The sequence below is a fragment of the Poecilia latipinna genome, unplaced genomic scaffold (genome assembly GCF_001443285.1).
Source record: "Poecilia latipinna isolate Pla-1442-1.1 unplaced genomic scaffold, P_latipinna-1.0 Scaffold1933, whole genome shotgun sequence".
In the NCBI taxonomy this organism is placed as follows: Eukaryota; Metazoa; Chordata; class Actinopteri; order Cyprinodontiformes; family Poeciliidae; genus Poecilia; species Poecilia latipinna.
Window position 1 is genome coordinate 39,683 of NW_015114549.1, and position 22,271 is coordinate 61,953.

At 37.1% G+C, this 22,271-nt stretch overlaps 3 protein-coding genes across 5 annotated transcripts in view; 1 reads left to right on the top strand and 2 right to left on the bottom strand.

Annotated features, from left to right (window-relative positions):
• The window catches only part of siae (sialic acid acetylesterase), a 12,522-nt gene extending 5,047 nt beyond the window's left edge, over positions 1–7,475 (top strand). The window contains exons 3-10 of the mRNA XM_015015605.1: positions 1,430–1,584; positions 2,185–2,323; positions 2,835–3,042; positions 3,463–3,548; positions 3,631–3,764; positions 3,885–4,039; positions 4,392–4,578; positions 6,206–7,475. Of these exons, the coding sequence (XP_014871091.1) occupies positions 1,430–1,584; positions 2,185–2,323; positions 2,835–3,042; positions 3,463–3,548; positions 3,631–3,764; positions 3,885–4,039; positions 4,392–4,578; positions 6,206–6,457 (1,316 nt within the window). The 3' untranslated portion in view covers positions 6,458–7,475. The remainder of the gene's footprint in view (positions 1–1,429; positions 1,585–2,184; positions 2,324–2,834; positions 3,043–3,462; positions 3,549–3,630; positions 3,765–3,884; positions 4,040–4,391; positions 4,579–6,205) is intronic.
• Positions 7,476–7,481: 6 nt separating this feature from the next.
• On the bottom strand, positions 7,482–15,073 carry tbrg1 (transforming growth factor beta regulator 1). 3 transcript variants are annotated; one of them, XM_015015602.1, is made up of 15 exons: positions 14,884–15,073; positions 14,614–14,751; positions 14,191–14,248; positions 14,007–14,089; positions 13,778–13,814; positions 13,426–13,488; positions 11,897–12,133; positions 11,222–11,292; positions 10,883–11,127; positions 10,675–10,811; positions 10,379–10,525; positions 10,156–10,253; positions 9,853–9,963; positions 8,686–8,831; positions 7,482–7,909 (listed from the first exon to the last, which is right to left on the bottom strand). In XM_015015602.1, the coding sequence occupies exons 2-15, from the start codon at positions 14,730–14,732 to the stop codon at positions 7,821–7,823; spliced, it is 1,641 nt and encodes a 546-aa protein (XP_014871088.1). In that variant the 5' UTR covers positions 14,733–14,751; positions 14,884–15,073; the 3' UTR covers positions 7,482–7,820. The 3 variants fall into 3 exon arrangements, with proteins under 3 accessions (XP_014871088.1, XP_014871089.1, XP_014871090.1); XM_015015603.1 differs by having other exon boundaries at positions 14,614–14,754; XM_015015604.1 differs by lacking the exon at positions 13,426–13,488.
• A 1,658-nt stretch (positions 15,074–16,731) lies between these two features.
• mmp20a (matrix metallopeptidase 20a (enamelysin)) lies at positions 16,732–22,267 on the bottom strand. Its single transcript, XM_015015607.1, has 10 exons — positions 21,797–22,267; positions 20,645–20,895; positions 20,408–20,556; positions 20,177–20,302; positions 19,516–19,677; positions 19,307–19,421; positions 19,078–19,220; positions 18,681–18,837; positions 17,345–17,448; positions 16,732–17,129 (listed from the first exon to the last, which is right to left on the bottom strand). The coding sequence occupies exons 1-10, from the start codon at positions 21,914–21,916 to the stop codon at positions 17,029–17,031; spliced, it is 1,428 nt and encodes a 475-aa protein (XP_014871093.1). The 5' UTR covers positions 21,917–22,267; the 3' UTR covers positions 16,732–17,028.
• Positions 22,268–22,271: the final 4 nt, after the last annotated feature.

Below are 22,271 nucleotides of genomic sequence, written 5' to 3' on the forward strand. Positions count from 1 at the left end.
AACCAAAAAAAAAAAAAAAGATAATTAAAAAAAAAAAAAATTTTTATTAAAAAAAAATCTTTTGAAAAAAAAAAAAAAAAAAAAAAAAAAAAAAAAAAATATAACATTGGTAGAACAAAGGCTTCAGGTGCATAGGGTGTTTTCAGCCAGAGACAGTTTCTGACGGGTGAGGTGAAACCACTCCTCACCTTTCCAATGTCATTAATGTTGTCATTGTTTCCTAACCAGTAGCGTCTGAGAAAATTTGCTCACTATTTTCTTTTCTTCTGTGTTGTCAAGAAGTGGATATACAGGAAGCTAGTTGTCTTGCAATAGGAAGGTTGTAGTTTTGATTCCAACTTCCTCCTGTCACATGTTATTAACAGATTACCCAGAGTTCCCTATGAATCTGGATATCGGTATGCACGTCTGTTAGTGTGATTGGGTGAATTCACATTAGTGTGAAACGCTTTAGGTCAGTGAGTTTGATTAGAAAACTGCTTTATGAATATAGTCAATTTACCAGATATGTGACTTATTCTTGTATTTTGCCTAGAATCCATTTTCTGTTTACTGCAATAAACGTGACATGGTGTATTCGCAGAAGGCAGATATAGAAGTTTTGTTTTGGAAAAGGTTTGGTTTTAAAGGCTCTTTTTTTGTCAGTGAGTTTTAAAATTATTTCCCTTCATAAACAAAAACAGTAAGGCTGTTATGTGTTTTTTTTTGTGCTGCTCACACAAATGGCCAGGATTCTCCTGCAAAAGAGAATTTTAATCTCAATAAAATTATTGTGGTGAAATAAAGAGTAACAATGATGAAGATTTGTGATGACATTTCTCCTTTAAGCACACGTATAAATGCATTTTCTAAAGCAGTGGTTTTCAAATGCAGGCTTCGAGGGATGGTGCCCTACAATTTTTAGCTGCGTCTGAGCTTCAACACACCTTAGTCAAGTAATGAGGTCATTAGCAGGACTCTGGAGAACCTGACTGCATAATGAGGAGATAATAAAACCATTTGATTTAGCTTGCATGTGCACAGCTTGGAACACAAATACCACAGATCATTGCAATTCCATAGATGTTTTCTTATCACCACATTTATCAGTTGTTCTAAATAAAATGAAGATAACTGTACCTTGTGATCCTCAACAGTTCTGCAAGTCATTACTGTAAAAGGACAGAGCAGGTTAACAGCATAGCTCAATCACCCATTATTCAGATTGTGAAATCACCAATTTTACGAGCTTGTTTTCTGGCTTTGCCAAGCCTGTAGATTCCAAGTCAAAAATGTGTCATCAGTGCAGTGTCGGGGTTTTAACTTTTTTCACAAGCTACATCGTGTGACAAACTAATTTTACCCACCATTGCAAATAATTCAGAATAAAACCCACAGAAAAGATTTTGGTTTGATTGCATGTATTGATGATTTCTTTTTCCTCCAACAGGCATTTGGCAAGTCACCCTTGAGCCCGTTGACGCTGGTGGTCCCTACAGCATATACGCTGTAGCTGAAGGTAGCATAAGTAGCCTGAAAGATGTGCTGTTTGGAGACATTTGGCTATGTGGAGGCCAGAGCAACATGTTATTCACAGTGTCCCAGGTAAACTATGTGCAGTAAACACCTGTCTGACTGGATCTGGGACTGAAAGAAAACATTTAACCCTCTTCTTACTAAGTCACTGGAATAGCTGCCAGGTGCTGTTTGCAGTTGGGTGGAAATGGTCAGGTGCTATTTCAGGTGGCATATATATATATATATATCAGTGCTAGTGCATACTAAGCAGCAGTTTATGTCCGCAAAGATAACATTGTGGCTTTAGCACAGTGAACTTTAACTATCCCGCACTAGTTTTCTGCTGGACCAGAGAAAGGAACTGCTTTCATCACGAGTTAAAGGCAGCCTCATTGGTTTACAGCAGCCATATTTAAATTGTCTCAAAAGAAGAGAGGATCAAGCAATAAGTGAATGAAATGCTTATAATTATGTAATTGTGTGACTCTGACTTGACCTTTGAATGGCAGCAAGGCAAACAGGGTTTTCACACAGTCAATTTGTCTTGCCGGCTCCTGCATGAGTCTCAGTTGAGAGCTGGAACTTCCTTGGGGGGGAAAAAACCTTAAAAGTTAGGATAGTTCAATAGAAGATCTGGTCTAAACTTCACAGTTTACTTATTTCTTTTTCTTTTTTATTCTCAAATAGATTTTCAATTCATCTGAGGAGCTTGCGCTCTCATCTAAATATCCTCATGTAAGGCCTTTTATGACGGCTTTGAACATGAGTAAAACTGAGCTGATTGATCTCATCCAAGTGGAAATACCCTGGTCTGCTCCCAACAGCAGTAAGACTGTTTCTTCCAATAAACTGTTCAATGTTTTAGTTCTGTGTACTGAGCTATATGAGAGGGAATGATTGCACAACATACAGTGGCAATGTTTAATGATTTAATCTAATATCGGATGGACAGATTTACTGTGGATTTTCTCTCATCCCAACAGTATCAGAATTACATCTACACCCCACCAATATTTTATAAAATGTTTCTTAGGAACTTTCACACCAATAACACCGTTTTTGTAACCATCAGCTATTCAGCCAAAGATCAGTGAGGGTGTATGTAGAAATTTGAGTCTGTGTGTAATTTAGACTGCTGTCAGGATTTTTTGAACATCCTTACAGGATGCATTCAAACAGGCATCCAATTCTTGTTTTTTGTTGTGTTTGTTTGTTTGTTTTATGATCATTCCATGCTACTACAGCAGCTCAAACTTGTAGTTAATAGCCACAAATTAATCCAATATTCATTGTATGTAAACTTCTCACCTGAGCTTTATAATATTTCTGACTTACAGGTGTGCTGGCAAAGTTCTCTGGGTTGTGCTGGCTCTTTGGGCGTTACATGTATGAGAAGTTGAATTACCCCATAGGACTGGTGGAATCAAGTTGGGGAGGCACACCAGTAGAAGCCTGGTCATCCACAAGAGCGCTGAAGCAGTGTGGACTGGTGCCGAGTGAGGACATGTATGAACTTGAAGACGACATAATCCAGCAAACTGAAAAGTATGTCTTCTTATTGTTTAAAACCCTTTAAGCCCTAAGTTTCATATATCCACCTGGATATTTTTGCTTATTTTAATTGTACAAAGTTCTTTAATGTCCGGTGAGTAAATATATTTTCCCATTTCTCCATCACAACTGAAACTTTCAATATCTAACAGTTATTGCAATTTACCATCTATTAAAAGAGTGTTTCATGAGATTAAGCCAAAGAAAAACATGCTCCCTGCTGCAGCAGGAGTAAAATTACCACAGTAACCCAATATTGGCTGGAAAGTGCAATGTCTCCCCTTTCAGAAGCTGTTGGAATTTTTCAGATAGTGCAAAGTATCGCAAAGATGGCGTGCAAAAAATGTCATCTGCGACACCTTTCGGGCGATAAGGGTTAACAATCTCTGCTCTCTGCTTGTTCTGATCCCTCAGTTCTATGCTGAACAGCACCGTTTTGTGGAATGCAATGATCCATCCATTCCTCAATATGACCATCTACGGAGCCATCTGGTACCAAGGTAGCAAAGCCATGACATATGAACGGCGTTTTGAAAAATTTATACTCCATAAAAATCCATAAAAATGTTTTCTCCTTTCCAGGTGAGGCGAATGCAGAGTACCATAAGGACAAGTACAACTGCTCATTCCCTACAATGATAAATGACTGGAGGATGGCATTTCACCAAGGCTCGGGGGGGCAGACTGCTCCTGACTTCCCATTTGGATTTGTCCAAGTATGCAGCGCATTTTGCTCTTTAAATCTAAAAAAGAGCCAAACAAGCAGAAGACACAAAGCAATATTTGTATTTCTACAGTTATTTTGCATCAGGTATATTATTTATTTGCATGTACAGCTATCCACGTACAAAGAAAGCGCCACAGATGACGGCTTTCCAGACATTCGCTGGCACCAGACTGCAGACGTGGGATTTGTCCCAAACATTAGGATGAAGAACACCTTTATGGCGGTTGCTTTCGATTTACCAGATGAAACTTCACCATATGGCACGTAAGGATGCAATTTCTAAAAATGCTGTGCACTTAGAATCTGTTCAAAATTTGAATGCACTTGCTTTGGACAGCAGTCGTCCATGTTGGCAGAAATTCATGCAGCTGTGGTCTTCAGGAGCGTAAATCAGCCAAAGTGTGGCCACAGTAGAACAAAGAAGTGTGAGCTATGCTGTCAAATAATATGACAATATTTCAAGTGTTGAGGAGAAAAATGCAGGAGTTTTTTGAGGACAGAAATAAATGGAGAGAGATTTGTCCGGATTTCTTCTATATTTTACTGTATTGACTATCTTTAGTCTTCTTTGCTCATATTCTGTAGCAGTGTTATGGAAAATAATTTTCTATTTCAGAATCCACCCTAGAGACAAACAAGATGTTGCCTACAGACTAACGCTGGGTGCCAGAGCTGTGGCTTATGGGGAAAAGGGCATCTCTTTTCAGGGACCTTTCCCCAAAGTAATTGTGCCGAGTAAAAGCACAGTCAACGTCACCTATGACCAGGGGATCTTCGTTACACCATCTAAAGACATATTTGAGGTGAGGATCGCAGCAGAATGCAGGTGCTACTCTATACATTACAATATTATTAAAGTTATTTCAGTAATTCAATTCAAAAAGTGAACTTTGTATATCACGGAAGTCCTTTACATATAATGTATTTCAAGCATTTATTGAGTGGAAGAAAAACATTTTCAAAAGCAACAAGGACAACTGCAGCTTCAGTCTGTTCAAAAGTTGGAGGTAGATTCTGCCCTTATCCACTCTGTGTGGAGAGCAGCTGGAGTCAGAATGTCAAGTGGTGCCTTTCCTTTAGCATTTTTAAGATGCCGCTCATTGCCCTGCTCATTTCATCGGGGGACGGCATAAGAACTCAAAAAGATAAGAATGTCATCATTTGTGCCCTGAATTAGTCTGATAATACGTAGCTGCAGACTCAAAGATCCCACAACCCTAAATCCTGTCCATTTCGTGTCTGGCACTTGCACAAAGGAATCTGTCCACGTTCTACATTTGGTTCATGGCTATGCATAAATAATGTAAATTGATTGTAAATGTAGCAGTAAGGGGTCAGAGGTCGGATGACATGTGGTGACCGTCATGTTTAGACATTTGGGCATGACATCAAAGAATTTATGAACAGCAAATGGGCTTTAAACGGTGAGGGCTGAGAAACGACTTAATGAGTTTACCATGGCTTTTATAGCACTAATGGGGCAAATTATGACCATTTTACTACCATATATCATTAAGAAGGATGTTACCTCAAATGCTAAAGTTAGTATTTGAGGCGTTGGTTTCTGTCCGGGACTGAATTGTAAGGCACTTTTTCCCCCCCTTCTTCTTTGTCAACCATATAAAGTCTTTAATTTGTGAAAATTTAAAAAAATGGTACTGGGTGCTCAAAACTGGCTTACCAAAAGCACACAGATGTTTAAAGTATGATTCTGGACAAGAGAGAAAAGGTACTAACGTGACTCTTCCAAAGTTCTCCTTTGTATTGAAAGTAAATGTAGCATTTCATTAGAACACCAAGGTCCTAGAGTCTAGAGGAAGAGAAAAGTGGCAATTAATCCAAGTTGTTTGAGATCCAGTGTGCAGTTTCTACAGTCAGTTTAGATTTCGGGAGCCAAGCTTTCTATTGGAGTATTGTAGTTGACATTATTGGACTCAATAATGCAGACAAGCTAAAGTCAACTTTTAAAGCAACCTCAGCAGAAGCACAGGCTGATCGCCTTCACGGCACATTGTTGCAACAATTCACGCAAAATGAACTCTGACCTTATATTATATTGTACATGGATTTACTTCTCAATAGCCTATGTTGTGAAAACACTTTTTTTTTTTAAATAAGTCTTATGTAGTCTACACATACTTTGAAACCAAGCTTTGGGTTTCCATTAGCTGTAAACTAAATAAATTGAACAGAAATATACGCTTTAAATTAATGCGGTGTAATAATTATATGCATTTTTTACTTTTAAAATGGTTACTGAAATAACTTACTGGAGTAGCATTTTTTTCACCATTTTCTTAAAGTTCTACATTAACTGACCTTGCATAATGTAAAACAATACTACTATACCTTTAGATGTTAATATTGTATTTGACTGGAATGACAAAAAATAAATCATGTTATAATTTTTGTTCTTATTTTTAATTGCAGATCTGTTGCTCAGAGAAGAATGTGTCATGTGAATCCGACTCCCTTTGGTCACCAGCTCCCATTATGGTTTGGAATCAGATCACCATCCAGCTGTCTGCCTCTGCATGCCCATCATCTAAAGTTGCTGCTCTTAGATACGGATGGAGCGACTGGCCCTGTGAATTTAAAGCATGTCCTGTTTATGATTCCAGTAAGAATTTACCTGCGCCTCCTTTTATCGCCAATCGATACGCAGGCAATCAAATTTGGTAAAGCACCTAAACTAGAAGGTCAGGGGGAAAAAATGAAGGGATTTAAATTTATTTTTTTTCTCTTTTCTAATTAACAAAATCCACTATTTTTATGAACAGTGAAATGACTGGTAAAAGCATACAATTATGCCCGCAAAGGTGTCTAAGATATGTTGACTCTACTGTTTTTTATGACGACAATATTGAGTACTGTGACAACTTGAGCCAGTTTTCTCAGGATAAATGGATAATTTTATGATCATACACGCATAAGAATGTCTAAACTTTGTTTATGCTGTAATGTGTGTCATCAGGTGATGCAATAAGTCTGATTTCTTGGTGTAACGAGGATTATGTTGTGAAAACCAGTGTCTTAATATTTCACCCATTCTGATTTTATATTTTTATGTCAAATTATTTTTCAGAATCAATTCTGTCGTTCTCTTTTGTATTCACTACAAATCCTCTCAAAACAAAGTACTGTTCATGTATGGGTGATATTTCTACAGAAGTTGATTTAAAATACGGAGCCTGTAGAAACCACAGACCGGAATAGATGGGAAAGAATGAATGGGTGGATAGAAAACAAGGAGAAAATGCTAAAGGATATTGGACAAACTGCAGATGGATGCATACAAGTTGTAGATGATGTATAAGTCTGGGAACATGTTTTTCCATGTTGTTCCCCCCCCCGCCTCTAGGAACCCTCCTAGAGGGTCTCTAACATATTTCTTTGACATATTTTCCATTAAAGTATTGGGGAGGAAACTGTACTTTGAGTGCATTTCATATTGTTTAAATTTTAAATCCCTTTGTTTTTGCCTTTTAAACCATCATTTGATCGACGTTCCCATCTATCCACCCAGCCATGTTTCAGTCAACATTGTGTGTTCATTCATTGTAATGCTTGTGTGTATATTTTGAAAATGAATGAGGAATTGCACTAATTTGTCTGGAATGTTAAAAATGTGTGGAGATTTAGTTATTTTTATTATGAAGCAAACAAATGTAAAATAAATCCATACTCTTGGGACAAAACACTTAAATGGCATTTTAATTCTATTTGCAACTCTTCGTGATTATACACAGCTATGTAACGTTTGCTTCTGTAATCCACGTTGATCGACAAGATTGTACACTTTACAAGTGGAACAATATAAAGAATTTCTACAGACATCAACCTTTATACTAACATACAGAAACCAGATATTTGACTCATTTTTTGCACACAACAGCTCAGCCATGTTTACCATGTAGACACCCTTGGGTATTTCATTGGAGAAATCCTGAAAGATCACACAATAGAAATGTTTGAGTTCAACAAGCCTCGGATTTTTGAAATGGTGAACTGAAGGAAAAAAAAGACACGAGTTCAGAGAGGACTCTCAGGAGCCAAAATAAGAAGTGGAGGGCTTCATGGTGGGAGAGGTCTGGGGTTGCTGATGCGAGGAACTAGGAGATGGAGGCGATTGTCCTGAAGAAAGAAAAGACTAAACATTAACGGGTGCATTCATTCACAGTCAGCCAGCGGACCACCTGGGCAACCTGAGGGCAAAGTTCATAGACTCCCTGGAATAAGGAAGCCAGAAATCACTTGTCAAAGAGTTCTGAGTTTATTACAAGCCAAACAGTGATAAACCAGCAGATAACTGGTTAGCTCTGGTTATTTGGCGTATTCTGCAAGTTTACTGACGTGTTTATTACTTCCATCTTAAATCAAAGAATTTGATTTCCAACCTGATCAGGTGCCAACCTGGTAAACTGGTTACTACAAATGGTGTGCATCCAATGCCACAAATAAGTAAATACCGAAGAGTATCTTTACTTTAAATGTAGGTTTCACCAAAAAGCACTCAGTTTTATGATTTAATGACATTTCATGTTCGCCACAATAATGGGGAAGAAGTGGGTTTGATGTTTACATGTACTAAACAAAAGTTCTGCTTCCCTCATGCAACAGAATTATGGTCAGTCAATCATTGAGGACAACAATGAACTGGTTATATTTATGTAACCATCTTCAGTTATGCCAGTTTTAAAGTATTTACAAAATATATGTAACAATTTCCAATTGTTTTTATTGATATAAAAAATAATCATGTTGCTGCTACTTTGAATGTCACTATTTATGTCAATTTGTTTTGTTTTTTGTTTTTTTTCATACCTGACTGAAGCAGTTCTCCAAGTTACATGAACCACCATAAAAAGGGGCAATCTGCCATACTGCATAGCATTAACATGCTACCGCACCTGTGATATGCTCCATCTTGATGCTCCCATCCAGGCCTTGGTGTCTCAGGTAGGCCTCGAAGCTAATCGAAGCGTCATCTTCTGATAGGCCGTGAGGGAGCTGGCCATCACCATGACGACACACCTCGAAACGAATCCATCTGTAGCTGGGTGGTGAAAGCAAAATTGCACAGTTAAGAAAAAAGACCATTAAAGACCATACTGCTGAGCTGCAGCTGATTTTCTATTCTGTGGTTGTCTAAACTCTATAAACTTAGCGCAAGTTTGCAACAGTTTTGTTCTTCAATACTACAAATTCAAATCAAATAAAGAAACAAGGTGCAGTTGGACGCAACATAGGCCATAATATTCAAATGTTTCATGCATTAACAATTTACATTCAAATCACATGTACAGCACATTGGACTGATTCTGCCTTTTATCCCCAAGTCTGATGTAGATTCCTATTGATGAATTTAATAGAGTGGTAAAACATTATCACGAGTGGAAAAAAGTGGAAAAAAAAAGTGGGACAATCACAACTGCAGTGGAAATCACCATTGCAGTCTAAAACAATATTACATCACATGATATTCAAACATCATGCAGCCACTTCAGTTGCTACCACATGATCAAAATTCATAAAAGCAGCACGGTAAAAAAGGAGAGTCTTTGACAGGAAGCTGAACAGCGGTTTGTCATGAATGAAAAGATATGAGGGTATATTAAGCAAATTTTAAAAACACAGCTTTGTTTTAAAACTTCCATTTTCTTTTAACTTCACATGCTTTCTACTTTAAAACTAAATGCTTCTATTGTGTTCTTAGAGGGAAAAATTATTACAGATTGCATGACATTTTTAAATAAGTAAAATTAATGATTAAATAAATAACAAATCACAAAAAGTGGCTTCAAAGTTTTTTTTTTGTTTGTCTTTTTTTGTTTTTTTTGTAATATGTGGAACTACTGCCAGTTGTTTAATCAAAATTAAGCTTACTGCACAAATTTTATTTACCTAGTTCAGCATTTGTTTTGACTGGTTGTTGCATGACTCTTACTTTACTTTTCACTTTGTGTTAAATTCTAATTTGAAAAATATTCCATAAACACAATGTGACTGAAACAGATCCGAAAACTAAGTGTGTAAGAAGGATTATAGCTTATATGCAACAAGCTAAAAGAACTCACTTGCTACATTTGCGAGCTCCAGGACAGCTCTGGATGAGATTCTGAATAGTCGGATGAGAGAAGCCGAAGAAGTCCGCTCCTGATGGAATTATGGGCGCCACGGCCTGGGAACTAAGAAAGGAAAATGTTAAAGATAATCAGTATTAAGTGTTTTAAGAACAGTCACAAAAAAACTAATTAGCCTCAACAATTTTTGTTTGGCACCTATATCAACCATGTGTTTAGACTGAGACATGATTTTGTTTTTCTATTTTAAGTACCTCAGGAATAATTAGTAGGGCTTTTTGTGGTTAAACATTCTACCTGTTGGACGCGATAGCCTTCAGCAGATTTGAATGGCATGTTAGAGCAGAGGAGGCTACAATGGCATTCTGAGGATCTTCTTCAGGTACAATCTCAAACTAGAGATGGAAGGTAGAAAAAAAAAAAAAAAAGATTAACCCACCATGCAATAAATCTGCTTATGTGTGTTGACCTCAGAAGACTTTATGTCAAATCTGTGATTTTAACATCTGTGTGTTTTCACCTGTGGGCCTGTCCCCCCGTCCTTAATTTGGCAGGTGTAGAGGCACTGCTGCTCAGGGTGTTTCATGCTGGCATAGACACGCGTGCTGCAGAAGCCCACTGGGTATATGGCACACTCATCATAAAACAACGACCTGTCTGTGATTATCTGAAGAGCAGCCAAGAAGATCAGATTCAATAAACAGAGGTTGGTGTTAGCTACAAATATATATAAATATATATATATATATATATATGTTAAGACTTATTAACTTAATGCTATAACTATATTATTAAAGAGTCTTCTCAAATGCTAACCTCTCCTAGGCTGTAGACTGTTAAACCTCCGAGTACGATGGGAAACACGGGACGGCCCGACGAGTCCAGCGGAATGGGCTGCACCAGTCTGCGTGACCCGTCTGCCAGCTTCCTCTTCTTGGACATCTTCTTTGGAACTGGAGACACATTTTGTGACATTTACCTATATCCGAACATGTCACGCGTATATGGTCGCTTTCACGCTTACATTCTTCCTTTCCGTTTTCCTTTCCCCGGTCTTTCCTTTCTTTCTTGGGTTTTTTAAGGAGACCCTCCTCTCCTATTGACACCAGTGACATCGGGTTATGTACCAAAGACGAGCCTGAAGCCCCTGCAGCAGGAGCTGAAGTCAGTGGCGCAGGTGGAACAGAAGGAACGGAGCTGGAACTGGGTGTCGGCAGCAGCTCCCCCTCTGACAGAGTCTGGTACTGCAACAAGGACTTTAATAAGAACCTAGACGACAAGAAAAGTAACCCAATTTACCACACAGCTTTGGAGATCTGCTTGAAAAAAATTAAGTACAAAATCTATATTTATATGTACTTACTTGCGCTCCTCTTTTGCTCTTAGAAACTTCTCTTCTGTGTGAGCAATTTCATCACAGAGTGCAGCATTTTCCTGAGGAATGGAGAGCAGTACAGTCAGGCTGCATGCCAAAATACTCACATTTCTCATCACCTACACATGCATCTCTGCAGTCAGTGAAAAGAAAGTACATAATAAAAAAACATCATCATGTTCAGGTTCTCCAGGCATGAAAGGCGGCTGGCTACCTTTCAGATCTTTACATCAACAGGTGAGTTATTAGTGCAGAAAATGGCTGCATCAAATAAGTGATGCTAAGTTTAGATACAAAGTCAGGGTTAAACTTTTTAACAACTTTTTCGATATGGCTTTGTATTTATTTTACATGCATTACCAGTGTGCTGTGCACTGCTGTACACTTGACGTTAGATTAAAATTATGTTGGAATATGATAAGAATCAGATCAATTTTAATAATAGAGAAGAGTAATCTTTCACTTGTCACTCAGTGTTTGAGCACTAAAATGACACCATAAAGAAAACCCAGAACTGAACAAAAATGTGCTTTTTTTTCTCATCACTATTTGTACAAAGTTAGTATATAGCATTTAGCTAAATCCATATTTGTTCTAAGGATGTAGCTCATTGTATTCATGAGAAACAAAACCTTGACAAACATGAATGCAAAGTTTCCTTACAAATATCATGGTGCGAGCAGCTTTGCGCAGCCTCTGGTACTTCAGTCTGTACTTCTCGTTCTGGTTTTTTCGCTGGCCCCTCTTTATCTTCGGTTTCTGCTCAGAGGAACTTGAGGGAGAGGGAAAAGCAGGCATGGAGGCCCCGGAGCCAGAGCTGGAGGCTCCGCTCTGAGGCGCCGGCGGCGGCGAGCTGAGGAAAGCCTGGGCTGTGAGGGCCTGCTGCCGCTCCTCATCGGTCTGCAAGGAGGCAGAGAGAGACAGGAAGGTGTTCAGAGTACGTGAAGCTGTGTTACTTTCAGCTTAGTGGAATGTGGACAGTTAACAGAGGATCTCGCATGAAATGCTATAATGACAAACAAATAACAAAATATGCTCGGACTGTTGAAGCTTTAGATGGAACACTCAAATGTCTCCAAAGGCACAAGTGCCACAATTCGATACATCAAGAAGTCGTTGAATAAATATTTGCATATCTAATAATTTCTATGAAAATGTAAACACATACGTGAAAGAAACACACTTCTCAATAACTATTCAAATGAAATATTTTATTTACCAAAGGTGAAAATAATTCTGCAAATGTGCATTCCTTATATTTCATAATCATCTAATATAATCTGTTTATTTTATGTAATTTTATTTTAGTCTATCATGCCTAAAATCATCATCAGCTGGGACTCAGACTGCTCAACCTCAGGGTCTGCAGTCTGAGTTGTTGTTCAGGTTAACCAATCAGATGTTTGGGTTCTTTTGATGTTGTACAGAGGCAGTTTAAATAATTTCACTATGAATTACAGCCTATGATTTGCAAAAAAAAAAAAAAAAAAATTGAATATTTTAATATAATGAATTAATATCTTATCTATGAAATGTAATTGGATTACACTGTAGTTAATAAATATTTAAATATTACTGATGCTTTAATTATTTATTTAATGTACAGTCGCATTCCATAAATTAGGGTATTATTGGAAAGCATCTCAAGTAAAACACATTATAAAGATTAATTCCACAAAGACTGATGTTTTAAAGATTGTATTCATGTGAATTATGACGGCTTCTTGCTTACCACTCATAAAAAGGTGACATTTAGGATTACAATATTATGTCAGACCAATAAAAATTATTTTTAATGCAGAAATGTTAGTCTAATGACACAGAAATGTGAGTCAACCTACAGGCAGTTTAATATCTGCCTGTAGATTGTTATTTTGAAAAGCTACTTTTAATCTGACAAACAAGACACATTGGAACCCATATTTACTAAATATGACTAATTTCTTTGTATTTAATTCAAATTATTACTTTAATAAATATTTAACAAACTATTTTTTGGATTGTGGTATGTAAGTATTTGTCCGAAAACAAATCTACCAACAAGCTCTGCATACGTCTAACATAGATCTTCTGTATCTACGATGGCCTCAGTAGTAAACAGTACATCAGAAAATGTCTATGTACATTTTTGTAAATTAAATATTGCTTTTAGGGTTGGTGTAAAACAAACGTCCGTTTCCCAGAAAACTCACCAGTAATGCAAAGACTCCATTTCTGTTTTCAATCCTCTTGAATCTCCTGCTGCCTTTTTGTGTCTGAAACATAGTGTGAGACTGAGGCCGAATGCATTGGGGGAGGAAAATCTATTTAGCCTAAATCTGTCGGTCAGGTTTAGGTAAACTGTATCCTTGTTAGCTAAAGCAGTTTTAAGGATAATGCATGTTGGCTCTAAGCAACCCTTCGACATAATCACAGTTCAAAAATGTTCATATATGATCAAATATGGTCAACAAAGCAGGATGGGAAAACATGGAGAAATTAAAAGACACTCACACAAACGCAAGGGAGAACTTCAATAATATACATAAAATAAACAGTCCTTACTTCACGATACATGACGGCTTCCAGGCTCGATTTTGCACTGTTGAGAACATAACAATGAAATCACAGGTAGGTTTAGAAATCACTAATAAGAGTGTGACAGAACATCATACAAAATTTACAGTTTTGTTCAAATTAATGCATGCTAACGTCACCGAATATCAAAAGAGGAACTTTTAGTGTTAAAATGCACACGAAAACTTTTAGCATCAAATGAGAACGAATACTGTACTTGGATTGAACAAGTCCCCGGTCAATGATTCTCTGCTTAATCTCCTTTATGTGCATGGGACGGCCAGCTTCCTCCAGTACGATCTTGCACCAGAAAAAGCAAAATTACCGGCACAGAAACCCAAATAAACGGCTAAAGCAGCAGATGCTGGCAGAATTAGGTGTAATAAATTTGCGAGTAATACCTGAGCGGCATCAAGCCATGTGAGATTTGGTTTCTCAGTAATTTCACTGGGTGGTTCACTGCAAACGGATAAACAAACACATAAAACATAACGACGATGACTGAATCAAAATAAGATGACGCACTGAGAAATAGGTAACTGGTGACCAGAATACATTATGTCTACTTATTCTAATAACTGAGACACAGCTATAAACAAAAACAAATCATTGAAAACACAATGTACAAGAATTTTAAGCCTCTGGAAGGTCCAAACTTCAGCCCCTCTTCAGATTTTCAGAGACAAAGTTAAAATTCAGTGTGCAGTTAAGATCTTGTTAATATAGCTGAGTACAATAAATTATGCGTATACACAACTTGTTTACCATTTATGCTAATGCACAAAAAATACGTTTAGCAACAACTGCAGTATTTTTGAACAGACCTCTCTAGATTCTCTGCTGTTCCAGACAGGCTTGCTATACTGTCCAGAGCAGGAAAAAGAGAGTAGTTTGTCTGCCCATCAGGCTCCATTTCAGATTCAAACGAGTTGAGTGACTCCATTGACCACAGGGCAAATACTCTGCTGGGGAAAATAGAAATATTAGAACAGCCAGTAAAGAAACTAAGACTTCGTGTATATGTATGGTCTAGCGTGTGGTAACAACATTAAATACAGGAATCATAATTTGTTTGATTTCCAGCAAACGAATACCTGCAGCAATGCAGCAAAACCTAAGGTGCTCCTTTCTGTTAGGTCCTGTGACAAGCGGAACCTTTGTGTTGTTTACGCTCAGAGTGAGACTGAGACTGAGCGCTAATGCTAACTAGCCGACATGTTAGTGATGCTCTATGTCTTTTCAGTAATTAAGCAACAAGCTTTATTTTTATGAACACACATTTGATTCAGTTTCCATCTAAAAGAAAAAAAAAAACTAGACAATGTTGTTATTCCGAGCATTTCATTCGTGAGCACTTTTACAGGATATCCGGGTTTAACCCAAAATGAATTAACAAATTAAAAGTTCCGTCACTGCAAAAATAGAAAGTTTTTCGCACATGAAAATAGTAGTGGTAGTATTACATATAAGCGATTTGCTGGCCCTAATAATATGATTAAAATTTAATACATGTAAAATACCATGAAAATGACCAACTTAAGTCTAACTTTATTTTTGCTGTTAAACTTTCTAAATTGGTTCATAAAGGTGTTATATGTATGTTTTTGTGCATTATTTATTTATTTATTTATTTATTTATTTTGTGTGTGTGTGTGTGTGTATTCTGCAGTTCTTAACCTAAAACCTCAAGAGGGCAGTTCTGTCAGACTGTATAAAACTAAACTTGTGTTGTTTCAATATTTTTTAAAGCTACCTAAAGTTTCCAGTCCATAAATAAAAATGACTATTTTTATAGTTGTACCATTTTCTATTTTGTGCCAGATCCAGGTGACCAAATATAGTAATTTTCAGAGTTTTGAGTTATACAGAAGCCCACTGGCAATATTCTTCAGATGTAATTCTGGAGAAACAAAATAAATTCTGACAGTGTTGTAAGGATCTGGAAAAGAGTTTGTGTCTGGAAGTTTTGGCACAGTGCAACAATTTTCACCTCAAGTCAAGATGGCAACAGATGTCTTAGGATTTGTCTCAAGATTTGTTTCCATCCTCTCACCCTTTTTATGTACTCAAGCCTGTATAGTCATGGAATGCCAATTTATCATTTCTGGGTTTAAGAGCAGTCACTCAGATACGTGCTATTATTTTTTCTTGGACTTCCTCTTAAGTGGCCAAACAAGCTTTATGACACCAACTCTGAAGATTGCCGCATCCAAGCAAAGAAATTAAACATTTCCCAACACAGTTTGTAGACAGGTCAACATTAACCAAATGGTTTAAATAGTTGACTGTGTTACGCAAGCCTGCATTTGTACAAATCCATTTTACAATTTATTTGTAATACAGGAATGTGTAGTGAGAACTTTTAATCCAAAATTGTGAAATCTGGCTTCCCTGAAAGAAGTAAACATTTCAAGTGCTCCAGACAGAAAACAGCAGCTTATCCTACTGCATCAAGTATTGTCAAAATGGACAATATTCAGTTTATTTCACCCACCTAAGCACTAACTTGACCCTCCAAGTGTCTTTTTGCTGCCATGTTATTAAATGCAGATACACTGAATTTTATTTTATTTCAAATATTTTCAGCTGTACTGATTTATATTCCTGTTTACAAGTGATTCATTTCTACAAGTACAAGGGAATCATTTGTACTGCCCTTGTAAGAGTATGGAAGCATGGCATATAGGACTGACAAAAATAAACAGCATGTATAAAATTACATGGATTCAGAAAGCAGTGTTGGAAAAACATTTGCAGGCCGCTGGGAACTAAAAAAAACATGTTTTCTTCATTTCTGGAGAGCGAAGAAAAGTCTTCATGTGTCTTATAAAAAAATAAGCGAGACATATGAACAAAAATTTTTATTGAGTTCAGTGACATAATCTGTATCTTACGTATCTTGTTCATAAAAAAAAAAAAAAAAAAATACATGTTCTGTTTTATCAAAATGTCAAAGAAAAATTATTCTGGTATTTGATTATTACGTCTAAGTGCATTTGCATGGGAACCCTCACAATGAGCTAAATTGGAAGAATATATAACTCTCAAAACATCCCATAAAAAAGAACAACACATGCTAAACATGGTTTTCATATTGCACAATAAATCCTTAGCGCAGCATTTATACAGTGGTCATCATAGACTGCTGTTCAGTCATGCAACAGTATAATCTGTGTTTAACAACTACATGTGTAGTTAGGTTTATTTTTTAGCTACATAAAGTGTGGGTTTCCAGTAAGTCAGCATCCCAGCCAAGAATTTCCTGCAATTATGTTCACCACCCGCTTCTGTCTGAAGTCATATTGGTAGGATTTAGACCCACTGAGGAGGAACATGCTGCCTGCAGGAGCAAAACAAACCAAGAACTCTAGTTTAAAACTATGAAAAACAAAAAAAATATTTAAATGCAGTCTATATGTCCTTGTTGAAAAAGAACTAGTATGCATTTTCTTTAAGATTAGATTTAAGATGACCCACCACCATCACCACTACTATCATGAGAGGTGAAGGCGAAACACGTGAATTCTTGGGTTCACAGAGTTTCTCTCAATTTACCATGCAACTTGAACGCAGCGTCAACCTTTCTCGGGATTCCATGCCAGTCTGTTTGGATGATTCTGGGGAAGCCGGGATCCATCTGACTCTTTTGCTCATCATACCTGAAGTGAAAGAACAATGCATTAGAAAGTTTATTGCTCAAAATGTCTGGCTGCACTGCAAGGCAAGCAGCAAAAGTGCAGAATTTATGTAAAACATTTTTTTATTGGTTCCCTGAGGTCATATTCTGTTTATGTGCAGAGTGTGTCGGAGAGAGATATAGATAGAAATATGAATGCAATAACCTGGCTGCATAAGTGTACAGTCCTTCACTGGAGCACCTTTTCAAAACCTTTGAAAAAGTTTTTCAATTATGTTAGACTGTGAAAATAGGGCTTTCATTGGGTAAATCTACAGTATTTCTTTCATGTATATTTCTAGGCTCTTGCCTGGCAATCTGTGAATGTTTCCTTCTGTCAGTGAAGTCTTTCTTTTGTTAACTTGTTAAAGTTTATAAAATACATTTCTCTTCAGTTTTCTAGCAAATATTTGGAGGTGTACAATCATATGTTGTTGCTATTTGGAGCTGTTCCACTTTGAAAAAAAAGAAAAAGAAAAAAAAAATTATTCACTGAATAAAAAATAAAAAGTTTTTTTTTTTTTTTTTTTAATCAAAATTTCCCGTACCTCCATCAATGTTGCTGCAGGCATTTTTTCCAATATCTCTGATCAGTTTCTGTCTTGTCTTGCCATCAAATTAGACGAAAAGTCTAATATTGCTGTCATACTGCCTGTCTTTATACATTGCTGTTGTGTAAAGATGATGCTGCAGAATTTCTATATTTTTCTCTATTTCTCTATATTTATTTTGTGTGATGAGATGCGTTGACCTTTTCTGACCTCTCTGTAAAATGTTTTAGGTTAAGTAGATCCAATGTAGTTGATGGTAGGAATAAATTCAAGAAGGGTTAGGTTTAGATTATTTCACCTTTTCTTTTGTTTGTTTGTACTTCAAGTTGAAATGCAGGGGATCCATAACACAACAAATGTGAAAGGTGTTTAATTTCTTACATTACACTAAACTGGCATTCTAACAGAGAGTTTAAATTGGACACATCCACTGTATTATAATTATAAAATCTCTATTTTTGACAATGAACAAGTGTTAAATTATTTTTATCTGTTGAACTTTTTTTTTCTATAATACAACTGAGAACAGCTGTCTTACAGACGTCACAAGTGGCAGACTTTCCCAACTAAGCACATATTGTAGCATTTAATTATTGGGAACTATGTTTTCAAATTGTGTCTGATAAGAAGAATATTCCAAATGTAAAACATTTGATTAATTAACCTGTAATAAAACTGTCCGATGAAGAACATGGTTTTCCCATATTCTGGAACATGAACGGCAGCATCAACCCGCCTTACGCTGGACGGGAAACCAAACTCTGAGATGTTGCCAGCTGTGCCTTGTGTCTTTAATTGTTGCACCACCCAGTACTTATGACCTGAAAAAAAAACAAAAAAAAAAAAACAACACAGCTGTGTGTATGCACTTCGAAGACACAATGAAAAACACCAACATACCACAGACGCTGCCAAAATCGGCGAGCCTCTTGCATGAACTGCAACACTTAAGTTGCAAAAGGCTGTAATTTGGGCGTAATGCTGCCTTCTCCAGCTGGAATTCCAGCCATGTCATGATGACACAGACTGAGCAAAGCATTGCAGAGGGCCTTTTACTTTACCAGTGAATAGGTATGCCATGCCTTTGGCTGGGATGTCATAAGCTGCATCGACAGGAGAACCTATGTCGGGTAAATATGTGCTGATGTGGCCTTCCCTCAGCCGATTCCAGTAAGTCAGCTTTGTTGTTCTCATCCATAAGAATCTGGATTTATCACAAAAAAAAAAAAAAATAGAGCTACACTTAAAACTTAATCAGCACACTTTGCTGTAGTGTGATGCACAGGGTACCTGTTCTGAAAGAAAACAATCTCATTTTGGATCACAGCAGCCGCATCAAATAAGAACATGGGATCACATTTCTTTGGAACTCTAGGTCGATTTTCAGCTTCTATCTCGGGTTTGCCTGAGTAAAAGAGTTAGAAACATTGTGTTTCATTTGCCCAATTTATTGTTTTTATTCAGAAAATATTTCACTGAGAATAAAATGTGTTCCTCACCATAAAGCATTTGGATCCCCAGTACATCGTCAGTGGAAAGAGTGTATTGTTTGCTGCTCTGATGTCTGTAACTGGGGAACATGACAGCAGAGGGGTCTCTGGAGTGAGTCAAACCAAGCGAGTGACCAAGTTCATGAGCTGCAACAGCAAACAGGCTGAAACCTGAAATCATAAAAAAAAAAAAAATCTGCATTAGCTCAGTTGGAATATCTTCAAATGATGCACTGATCATGCACTCATTTGAGGGTTTAAAAAGATGTATTGCACTGCCAAATTGTTGAGCGCCCATTTATCTGTATTGCAGGTTTGTCTCAAATTGGTTTGTTGACCACAACAAAGATTATAGTCACCTGATCTCTATCCAATAGGACACTTTTGGGATGAGGTGGATGAGAAAATTTGCATCATGGATGTGCAGCCAGCAAATCTACAATAGCTGTGTGATGTTGTCATCTCAACATTGACCAAATTCTACCAGTAAACAAGAGAGATAATTTTTAAAGGCAAAAGATGGTTCAACATGGTTCTAACAAAGGGTAGCTAATAGACAGGTCACTAGGTTACTTTATAATATGCTTTGGTCATGCTATTAATCTTTTTGTGATCAGAAGTACAGCATTAAGCCTAATTAAATGGATTTTGTTTTCCGAATACCACAGACCTTGCCCCCCTGTCGTCCATGTTTCATCTTCATCAAAGTGTACATCTCCACCCATCCCCTCTCCAGGCTGAAAGGCATGGGCCAGCACTCCTCCAGGTCCATCGAAGGGTGAGAAGTCTCCATGAGCTACAACAGCATGCAGAAATACTTCTGAATGAATGTCCTATGATTTATATATTTTTTACACTTGTTTAAAGCCAAGCAACTCCTCACATGTGTTTTCAGATTTACCTCTGTGTGCAAAGGAGAGGACAATATCAGCTTTGCCATGGTTGACCTTAACGAAATTCAGAGGAGCTGCGTCACTCCACATCTTCAGGGCTAAACGAAAGGACTTTTCCACATCCTCTCTACTCAGGTCTGGGGTATACTTTGCTATCCTGCACAAGGCATCAGACATAATTCCTGTGTGCAATAGAAATGAACAACTTTACAATATTTTTACTTGCTGAAGTAAAACAGTCTCACTTGTAGGAGATGGTACGGTTCTTCCATTTGGGGTGATAAGGATAAAAGCTATAGTTGTCCACATCAGGAACACCACACCTCGGTTTCTTCATGACATCCATGGTGTTGGAGTCCAGGATTCCTGTTTCTCTCAGGCCAAAGATGTTCTGCATTTGCCTGACCTTCTGCTCCATGGCTGACGCAGACCTGATCTTACGTGTTGAACCTCTGTGGCCTCCGAGTCTGAGACTATAGAACCTCCTTAGGTAACTCTGTTGAAATGCACAGGAAAACTCTTTGCACCCATTGAACTTTTTCACATTTTGTCATGTTGCAACCTCACACTTTAAGATGTTATGCAATAGACATGAAGAAATGCATGATTTTGAAACAAAAGCAAAACAACGTATATATATATATATATATATATATATACACTATAAGCAACTGCAGGTTTCTACTTGATTTTATTTTAATAATACATTACCTTATGGTGGAAAGTGGTCTATTTTCAATTTTTGATGGTTATTTTGTGGTACAATCTTGTATTTTGAAAATGTACATTGTTTGTTGTCATTAGACATTTGGAGAATAAGATTACAAACAAGACATGCACTAACAAAAACCAAAGCTGTGAAAACTGAAGTCTGATTGAGATGAATTACAATTTATTACAGTTAACAAATTTACCACAAAATTCCTCGTTGCTTGATAATTACTATATCCACATGTGCACACATTTTTCAATAAAATTCTTTACATTGTACAATAGAATGTACAGTTAAAACTGATTAGCTTAGTTGTTTTTTTGTTGTTGTTGTTGTTCTCACATGTTAATGAAGCACATGTTTTCTGAGAGGCAGTACAGGCAAAAACAAGCTAACAAAAGAAAAACCCTGCTCACATTATAGTTTAAGTATAATTTTCAATACTTGATCAACTAGGGCTTTATCATTTTTATTGGACAATGTCTTATTTTGTGAAAAGAAAAGTAATGCATTATTACCTTGTATAAAAAAATTTTAATAACAGAATAGTGGAAATCTGTTTTATATGGCTGGAGTATTAATTTACACTTAAAGGGCATGACAAAAATTACAAATATTCTCTATAAAACGATTTATCATAGCAATATATGAAACCAGACTGCAGTACAGCTATTTGCCAACAAACCTTAGCAAGCTGAACATCATCAGGAGTCAGATGTTGATCTTCCTCAGTGGGTCGAGTCCACGAGATTTCCACCAACATCAAAGAGCTCAAAACGAGTGTCCAGGTGCAGACCAACTCCATATTTCAATGTTCATTTCACCATCCTGAACATCTGTTTTTATATGAGAACATTCATGAGGTAGTTGGGAAATCACGTGGTCTAAAGCTGTTTAATCATGATTGCTACAGCGAGACCTACCTGGAGGTTTGTGGTTATAACCTAAATGCCCGCCTATGTCTGGAATTTATTGAAAACTGTGTTTTTTAGAGTATAGAAATGAGTGCTGAAAGCTCTTTTCTTTCTATTAAGTCATGCCTAAACCTGCAGCCATATGTGAGGAACACATAACTTGGTTTCTGCTTGTCTGTTTGTCAGTCTACACCCCATACAGATAGTAAAAATGAGAATTTATGACACCAACCACAGAGCAACCCA

What these genes read in the sequence shown, in the direction of transcription:
- mmp20a (XM_015015607.1), bottom strand. Translation starts at nt 21,916, where the DNA reads ATGGAGTTGGTCTGCACCTGGACACTCGTTTTGAGCTCTTTGATGTTG. An exon ending in ATCGGACAGTTTTATTACAG is followed by an intron (nt 17,449 to 18,680) that starts GTTAATTAATCA and finishes CTTTCACTTCAG; the next exon opens with GTATGATGAGCAAAAGAGTC. An exon ending in CGCTGCGTTCAAGTTGCATG is followed by an intron (nt 17,130 to 17,344) that starts GTAAATTGAGAG and finishes TTGCTCCTGCAG; the next exon opens with GCAGCATGTTCCTCCTCAGT.
- tbrg1 (XM_015015602.1), bottom strand. Translation starts at nt 14,732, where the DNA reads ATGGAGTCACTCAACTCGTTTGAATCTGAAATGGAGCCTGATGGGCAG. An exon ending in ACAGCAGAGAATCTAGAGAG is followed by an intron (nt 14,249 to 14,613) that starts GTCTGTTCAAAA and finishes ATCCGTTTGCAG; the next exon opens with TGAACCACCCAGTGAAATTA. An exon ending in CAGTCTACAGCCTAGGAGAG is followed by an intron (nt 10,526 to 10,674) that starts GTTAGCATTTGA and finishes GCTGCTCTTCAG; the next exon opens with ATAATCACAGACAGGTCGTT.